General features: G+C 36.4%; 1 protein-coding gene across 1 annotated transcript in view; it reads right to left on the reverse strand.

Annotated features, from left to right (window-relative positions):
- Positions 1 to 7,032, reverse strand: part of LOC139114711 (juvenile hormone acid O-methyltransferase-like) — an 88,729-nt gene extending 81,697 nt beyond the window's left edge. Inside the window, exon 1 of the mRNA XM_070676584.1 lies at positions 6,718 to 7,032. Coding sequence (XP_070532685.1) covers positions 6,718 to 6,735 — 18 coding nt within the window. The 5' untranslated portion in view covers positions 6,736 to 7,032. The remainder of the gene's footprint in view (positions 1 to 6,717) is intronic.
- Positions 7,033 to 9,876: the final 2,844 nt, after the last annotated feature.

Here is a 9,876-nt window from a genome sequence, read left to right on the forward strand (position 1 = left end):
AAAGGGATAATTATCGTTTTTTATCCGACATATCCTTCCAAAATGTTTCCACCCGAGGCCCGACTTCTAAACTTCAGCTAATTTCTAAATTTAGAACGCTATTTAGAAAGCGATAATTATAGTTTCTTGCTAAACTTTCTAAGTTGATATTTAGATTTAGACAATTCTAATTTAGCTTTCTGAACTTCCAGCTAAACTTTCTAAAAACGATAAAAACACAATCGGCACCCTAATGCTTACTCAAGCCCAGAAGCGCAAAGAGAAAGGTAATCTGCGGAAAACGCTGTTAACAAGTACATCAAATGAGCTGTCAGACTTTGATAATGACGACAAACAACACGTGTCTCCTAAAAAACGACACCTACGGTCTGACCCTGCCTCTAGTTCCATTTCTGCAGCAAAACGCAAAAGTGCATATGTACTACCACCGATATGTATAATATGCACACGTCAGAAACAACGACTTGATCCTATTACAAAGAAGAGGTCATACGAAAGACTTACTGCCTGTGAAACTGACGGACGAACATTGATTAAAGCTGCCGAAATTAAGAAAGACGAGAAAGTTTTACTTCAATTTAGAGGTCAAGACTTGGTCAGTATTGGAAGTGAAGTATCACAGATCATGTTACTTAAATTATACCAGATGCGTAACTTACACGTATCAGAAAAAAGCAGAGGAAGACAGCGGTATCATGTATGCTCCATCCTTCAAGAAATTTTGTGATGAAGTTGTAGCAGAAGAGAGTCATAGAGGGACGGGAGTGCATTGCAATGGATGTGATGAGAAATATCTTTATTAAAATGATCAATGACAATGAAGGCATTGATGCATCCACATATCATAACTCGTCACTAAAAAGAAGACTGCAAGCAAGGTTTGGTGACAAACTTGTGTTTATTCGACCTGAGTATCGGCAATGCGAAATTCTTATGGCTAGCAGAGAAGACACCGGTTCAGATAGTCATATCTTGAATATTACCAATACAGATTCTGAGAGTGAAGGGAGTGAAAATGAAATGGAATCACAGTCGATGACAACAAGCTATGATAACAGCCAAGATTAAAGGCTTGAGATGATCCACACTGCAATGAATATTCACAGTATTCTTGAAGAAACTGAAGGCGTTAATAACTGGCCTCCCAGGAGACCTGTCAATCCAACAAAGTAGAAGTTTTGTACCCACAAAGCTGTTCAATTTCCTAGCCTGGTCTGGATGCTCATCAAGATGTTCATGTAGAGAAGTGGAATTGCTTTGCACTGAGTTTTGTCAATGTGTTTCCTGCACAAACAATTCTATAGATGATGAAAGCAAACTAAGAGATGAAGAGAATGACTGTTCCTCAGACATTGATAGTATGCTGAATAAACAAAAAGAATTGCCTGAGACCAAGATGGATACTACTCAGTATAGAAAGTAGCGGGACATCTCTGTATTTCAGATATATGGCAACAGAAAAAATAGAACACAGTCATAAAGAATGCGTGGCAATAGTGTTTTCTCAATATTTGGTTAAAATGGAGTTAAAAGAATGATTTTTGGTCAAAAATTAGTTATAACTATCATTTTCCAAATAGAAGGATATAACTCATCATATATTTTCTCTGAGAATCATATACTAGTAAAATGAAATCATTTACAATTCAATTTTAGGGCCTTTTAAATTTATGAAAAATTGAAAAAAAAAGTCGATTTTGGTCAAAAAAGTTTATTTGACGTTTTGATCAAACTTAGTGTTCATTTTATGTCAGTTAATGTGAAATGAGAAAGGAAAATGGTTTCTTTTCATGAAAGAAAATAAACTTGTATGCATGTCAACATTTTGGTGAAAAAATTGAAAAATGCACGTTTTTGGTAAAGAAGGCCCCTTTTTACTGTAATTTCATTAAGGTAATTGCCATTTTGCTGATAAGTACGATTTTAACTGGTAATCATTTCAATAAATGCAATGCAAAGTAAAACAACCTTGACTTAGTCATTTTTATCAAAAATATGCAAATCTGCACTGATTTGGTCAAAAATCTGAAAAATACAGATCTAACTGCGTGTAGACATTAAATTTTCTATACAAGTATGTGTAAGGTATCATTCCACCACATGACAACTTGCTCAAATTTCCTCTTTCAAAAAAGTCAACTTCTAGAGCCCTTTCAGGGTTCGGCCCACAGACTATAAAGACCAACGAGCAAGTAAGATGTTCTAGCGGTCCACAAACAAACGGAGCGAAACTTGAACTTGACTGTCGACTGCAGGTAGTGCAATTGGGCTGTCGTGTAACATCTAGTCCTTGTTCAAAACTTGAGGTAAAAAATACCTCCATGTTCAAAACCAAATATGTTTAGTCAACAGCACTGTTCTCGTAGTAGGTTTTTGTCTTAAACTCTTCTGTGAACCGTTTATGTTTTGAACGCTTCAATGGAAAATCAAAGCGAAGAAAACGGAGTCAGTTTGATAAAAGAGGGCTGTATTATGTACATTTGTGTACAATCATGTAAATTCCGAACACTTAAAGTTTGGAACTACTGAAGTAGTACTGAGTGTTTGTTATCATATGACACAGATATGCTAACATTACCAGGGTTACTCTCTCTATACACGAGTATTATTATAATATTATGTCACATTGTTGCACCAAAATCAATCCATTCCATCATTGCTAGAATCTGCATGCACGGACGTAATTCATACTGATCTGAATGTAATCAGTTGCACCGTGCTATGCGCGTCGATCGGAGGGGTTAGACTTTTCGTAAATGTAAAAAGTCGCAAGACAAAAAATTACTATGTTGCGACATTGTCAACTCCCACCACCCCCGGTCTGGTGTACCATAGAGATCAAATTCCCCACTACCAGGACACGAAGTGCGATCAATATCCCCTGTTGCCCCGCACTCCCACGGTGGAAAACATTGATAGGTGCATGACATTCAAGTCTGAATCGCATGATTCAGAGTCAGTCATCATCTGCATCTGTTACAGGTCTTGACGGAGAAATTTTCATCATTTATTACAAATTTCAGTCGGTCATAAGGACCGACATCTTGCTAAAAACTTTCGGCCCGACGAGAAATCTGTCGGTCTCGGACCGTCGGACCGACGTTAATTTCGCACACTGATCGCAACATTCAGCTATGACGGCGCTAACACTTTTGAGAAATTTGAAAAATATAAAGATCACATTATCCCAATCGTGTTTATCATAGACGCTTCATTTTCGGGGATACCTAGTTTATAATTGGTCATAAGGGGGAAATGTATCGTCATTTCTCCTAGAGCGAAGGCGTTGTATTGTCATAACACTGGTAAAGGTTAAGTGTTAAGGATAGAACACCAATTAAACGCCTTTTTGTAACACTTTTTGAACGCGTCTAGACGTTCAGAAATTTAACACTACGTGTTCAACCAATGTTCAATTTTTAACACACGTGTGCAGATTTTGAACACTTCGTGTTCATCAGACATTATATTGAACACCATGTGTTCCATATCTGAACACACGTTGCACATGAAATGCGTTCAAAAAATTGAACGCATTTACGCGTTCAAAGGGCTGTAACACTTTTTGAACGCATGGACGCCGTTCAACGATAAGTGTGTTAAAGGTTAGAACACATGATATGCACTTGTTGAACACCTTTAATTTTGCGCGTTCATGGGTGTTCAAGCCTGGAAATAACAAAACAGACCACTTATATTCAGTAAATTATTTTATTTAAAAATACACAAAAATTCCTTTAGTAAAATACAATTATTTAGTGTCAATTGGGCACATAAACACCGTTGGTGTTTTCCTCTGACAAACTTTACAAAGTGGCCATTTGTCAGAGGAAAACACCAACGCTAATTAACACCTTCCTATCAAAACATAAACAAAAGAAAATCCCCATAAACACTGTAGATCGTTTTCAAACAATATGAACAAAGTAGTGACAAAACAGGTTTTACTTATTGTGGATTACGTTATATGTTCATACTTGCAAAAACGTACGAAAACATCTGTTTGAAAAAGCTAAAAATTTGGCTTACTTGAATATATCACATTTTGATAATTCCTTATGTCTTAAAAATGTCTGAAATGTCTTTAATGTCTCAAAATACAATTTTGTGTATTTCATCATAACTTGTACATATATGATTAGGAAAATCCCCGGAAACCTGTACTCCAAATATTAAATGAATCGTACTGGCCGTTTTGAAGAAAACGCTTGGGATGTAAACATTTGAGGATGATGCCACACATTCACCTATGATATAAGGTCTTACGTCCTTAACAGCAAAGCTAAAATCAGTAACAAACCGAGAACAAAAGACGTCTTGATCTAAAATATAAAATAATCAAGATTTGGTAGCAGGCTATGATCAACTAAATGTTACTGGCATAAGCCTTCAAAGACGTGAAGTCTCCTTCATCAGATGCCAGGGTGCAATGAAGATTTGAAGCAGAAAGCGACAGAAAATTCAGAGTGGAAATTTCAGAAAATTCCGAAATTTAGAGTGTACATTTTTCACTGTGAATTTTCTGTGGCTTTCTGCTTTAATTCTTCATTCCACCATTGCATCTGATAAGGGCGACTACAAGTATTTGAAAGCTTATTCTCCAGTAACATTTAGTTAATCATAGCGTTCTGGACATAGCTCAGATAAATTCAGAACAAAAATACAGAAACTTATCAATTCAGTTACTAACCCTCGAAAGTTCAAATCTACATCAGAGATGAACTGAGGTTCTCAAGCTTGTTTCCAGACAGCTATCTGTACACTCATATTCTTCAATTTCTGTACCAATAGCTTCTGTAATAACTCTTCGATTTCACGTTCATCCAACTTTATCCTGAAAATATGCAACATAGATAATATGGCGACATGAGACTTCAAATGAAAGACAATTTGGCCTATTAGGTTAAAGAAAGAGGTGCTTTTGGTTAAGGAAAAGGGGTGACTTTTGTATACAGTGCCTCTTTTCGTCAATGTTACAAAATATTGGCTTCTTCGTGTCATCAACTGATGAAAAGTAAAAGCAAAGCCAACTCTCATATGCTAAAACAATATTCTTCGATGTTTAACTAAAGTTTTAAATTTACATGCGATTGTGGTTACTAAAAGACATGTGTTAGCTGTGATTACGCAGCGGTAATGTGGCATATCGATCGCGCTCGGGTCAAGGGTCATCGCTCCAGTGATGACCCTTGACCCGAGTGCGATCGATACCCCATGGCCCAAAACACTGCTGCGTATTCACAGCTAGTGTATGGTCCACCAGCCACTGAAAGAAATAAAGGTTTCTTCACGTAGTTAAGCTTTTTAAAAGTACAATACAATTAATTTCGAAGGATAATAATACAGATGCTTCAAAATCCAATACCTTTTAATATTTTGGAGAGAAAACTTACCCTTTCTGGTCTTGCTTTCGCACGATCACGACTTCAGCGTGCGCTTACAAGAAAAATGTCGCAACTTCCGTTTTGATGCATCATGGGATAAGAAAAGGCACCAAACTTGAACACCAAGTGTTAAGAAGTAGAACGCCTCTTGCACGCCGATGTTAAAATTAAAACGTTCATGGTGGTTTTTTGATTTTCTTTTCAAAATTTCAAAATTTCAACCCGTAATAAACGTGTAAAATTATTTTTTATACTTCCTTTTTTAGAAAAAACATGCTTTCAGCAATTGTAGACCGGAAATATTTCCACTTATTGTGAAATTCGTTACACCGAAATCCGTGTACGTATGCCGGACAGCGAGGCAGTAGTAAAGTTAATATAGCCATTGTAAAGTAAAACACAAAAGATTGTTAATTGTTTCACAGTATTGTAAAATTTCTGTGATGCTGAGTTTTTGAACACTTGAAGGAGATAGTTGTTAACACTACGTGTTCAGGTTTAGAACATCATTGTTAATAATATGAACACTAGTGTTAACAATATGAACACTAGCCGTTCAAATTTGAACACCGACATGTACATTTTGAACGCGTAAAGACGCGTCTAGCGTCCGCTATTTTACAGTGTATAAATACATGATGCTTGTTTGACTTTACACTTTTTTGTCACTTGGATAGAGAGAACAATTTACCTGCATTTAAATATCCCCTTCTCATCCCTTTCATTGATATAACATGAAAATATGGGAAAAACGGTCCACAGAAGCGTGTAAACAAGCTGTGTTTGTATTTTAATCACGTACTTACACCAAACTTTAAGTGTTGATCTTGACCGTAGGTGGTACAATATGCCAATTGCAAGGTATTGTGACTTCATGAAGATATTATGAATTGACGTGGCTGAACTATTTAATTTCTCTGTTTGCATCCAGTTATTGGGCTATGCCTGTTGGATGTCAGAATGAATAAATAAATAAATAAAAAAATAATGTCACAGAGGTTTAGCCTTTTGACCGTAAACGGTTCAATGTCAGGCTTTACTTTCAACAAGGGCGTCGACATATCAGTGACGTCACAGATCCCTTTGGATTCATAGGGGCAGAAGTGATGTACATGCGAAATTAAAACTTTCGACAAAACATGCCTTTGCTTTAAGTACCACTATGGAGACAAATCTTTGTCAGTAAAATAATGAATCGAAAATTAACACAGAAAAGTTGTAGTACACTCGTGCATTTATCTACATACAACTCGAATGTACGCCCTGTGCGTGAAAATTATAGTCAATAACATTTCCTAACAATATTGTTTAATTTTATACTCGCATATCTTACCAATGACATATTTGACATCGTCTCTTTCTGCTATCACCTTGGTCAACTCTCCCGTTCCACAACCGATGTCCAACACAACATCACCCTTCTTCCAATCATCTTTCCATCGCGATAACACGCGCAGACCAACACCATGTTGCAACTCTCTGTGCCTTGAGCACCATGCCCAAGCGTTGTCATTCATGTCTTCAGAATAAAGTGATCATCTTGTTAATAAATTTTCCGTTCAGTCTATCTACCGATAACCCGAAAATAATTACATGAAACCTCTACCACATAACATCCATCGATGCCAAGTCTAGCATGTAAAGTGATGTCCCCACTATCGGTATTTATCAAGAGCTCGTATTATATGTTTCATATAGAGTTCTCATGGCTACATTCTCAACGCATTCATATTCAAATGAAAAAGTTTTGAATTTCAAAACCGTCAATGTCAGTGAAATGTTATTCTAGAAATTCAAGTTATTAACGTGTTCGAATCATGGTCACTTGACAAGTGTCCATGATAGACCATAGTACAATGTATTCACTCAGAGCTATATTTTCCGGGTTGGTCACTATATGATTCGGTCGAGCCAGTCAGAAACCAAGGTTGAGTTAAAAATATATACGCTCTTTCAGTTCATCAGCGGGGCATATTTCGTTTCATCAAGAGTCAATTAAACAAATCCATGATACATTTTCAGTAAAAAGATTAGTTTTAAAAACCAGGCATCTTAGCGATTCGAGCAAAATATAGCAATCCGACGTCATTGACCAAAAAAACGTTTTTGCTGTCACAAGTAAAAGTCCATTGCTAATGGACCAGTCGTAATGAAATCGCAGTTCACTTGGAACAGGCGTATACATGCTGATACTTGTCCTTGGATCGGTCAACACTGAGAGGGATTCCTGGTTCCTGAAACATTCATTTCTTTAGATTCCATCCCTCTCTAGCAGAGTCACACTCGCTCTTTACATGATGAATAGAAATTTACAGTTAGACAAGATAAGTTAGGCATCTTCAACAAATATGATATAGTGAAACTTCATTTTCAATTCAATCGTACAGCATGGGGGCGTTCATCGTTTTTGCGCATGAAGATTCCGGAGAGTCACAGTTTGAGCAAACGTTTTTGAAGGAACATTATATTTTCACGCACTATTGTTTGGAAAACATCGCCCCCTGTCATTTCTGTCCAGTCCCTAATTCCTTGTCTCATGTTCTTTTAATGCTGAAGAGTAGGCCTACCAAATCTGAAATGATTTAACAAACATCCCACCGGGGACAAAATGCCCATTTCGAATCGTATAGGCATGCAGACGTTAATTTCAAGTTGCCATCGGAGGAACATTGTTGTCTCTCAGGACATACTTCAATGACAACGTTGACAAAAAGCAACATCTTGTTAATAGATATCCGTTGGTTCATTAAGAAGTAGGATATCTATATCTGTTAATTGCCCTCCCTAATCCCCTTCATTAATTTGTTCTGCCGATCACCGATGCGGGGGCTTATCGCCCTTAGGGACTGGTCAGTTTCTTCGGCCTGGGGGGGGGGGGCCGGTGGATTATTTTTTGCTGACGTCAAAAAGTGGCTGACCCCCCCTATTCCAAATTTTGAAAACAGGGTGACCCCCCCTATTTCAAATTTCGAAAACAGGGTGACCCCCCCCCCCCGCGCGCGACATAGGTAAAACAAAAGGTGGACATATATATATATATATATATATATATATATATATATATATATATATATATATATATATATATATATATATATTATATATATATATATATATATATATATATATATATATACGAGCAGGACGTAGATTGATGTCTTCATCGGACTGGCAGAGTGCTCAATAGTTGAACTAGAGCTATAGGTCCAGCTCCGGACTTTCATCTACATATATATAATATATATATATATATATATATATATATATATATATATATATATATATATATATATATATATATATATATATATATATATATATTATATTTTACATTTTACATATATTTATATTTTATATAGTCATTCTATGTTTTAATGACATTGTTGACATGTCAGTTGTAAGATAGGAATTTCAAAGTGTCAATCTTAAAGTCTGAATACAGTACATTTTGAATGAGCTGTATTTTGAATGAGCTGTGAATATATCACACTTTCTATGCTTAACCAGATGTCCTGAACTGTTGTACAGAAATGGATGTCAATCATTAATATCAAGAGGAAAAAGCAGTGAATCAAAAACTTTGATGGGTGTTAAAACTTGCCAACCATCCAATTAAATCTCCTGAGGAGCCATAGAGAGCTTTTTTAGCCAAATTTGATGTGTACAGTGTCTGAGAGGACCTTTTCTTGTAACATTGAAACCATAAAAGCACAGCTAATAATGACAAAAACTGCTTTTTTTGACTGTTATTTTGTTCATAAAAAGCATCTTTCTACAGAAAACCTGTGAAACAAAGGAAAATAATTGCATCAATGAGAAGGAAAGATATCTTGTCATTTTTCTATCTCTAAAATAAGTCACTGTATCAAATATATATTATGAAATATTTGTGCATGTTGCTTTCTCATACTGAATTCTCATAGAGAGAACAGAAAAGTATCAGGAATTTGTCATCCTTTTCATATGAAATGCAGATTTCATAATGGTACACTTTCACTTAGCAAACATAAAGATATCTCTGATTTATTAAAGTATGGCGCCCGAAGGGCGCGCCGAAAAATATGAACATCCTGATATCTCTGATATATATGCCTTGTATATTAAAGTCATGCACCTGAAGGGCATGCTGAAAATGTCTGATATATTAAAGTATTGAGCTTGAAGAGCACGCTGAAAAATATTGAACATACAGATATCTCTGATGTATGTATGCTTGATATGTTAAAGTTAGGCGTGCTGAAAAATATGACTGATTAATAAAGTTACGCGCCCGAAGGGCGCGACGAAAATACAACTGAATGATGAAATTTGTGGCTGACACTAGCATTTTAGGCAACGATGAGCCGGTGTCAAAATTCAAAAACACACTGACCCCCCCTATTGGGCATTTCAAAAACATGGTGACCCCCCTATCACCAAAGTCAAAACAGGGTGACCCCCCCCATGAATCCACCGCCCCCCCCAGGCTGAAGAAACTGACCAGTCCCTTACC

This window comes from Ptychodera flava, chromosome 16 (genome assembly GCF_041260155.1).
Source record: "Ptychodera flava strain L36383 chromosome 16, AS_Pfla_20210202, whole genome shotgun sequence".
Taxonomy (NCBI): Eukaryota; Metazoa; Hemichordata; class Enteropneusta; family Ptychoderidae; genus Ptychodera; species Ptychodera flava.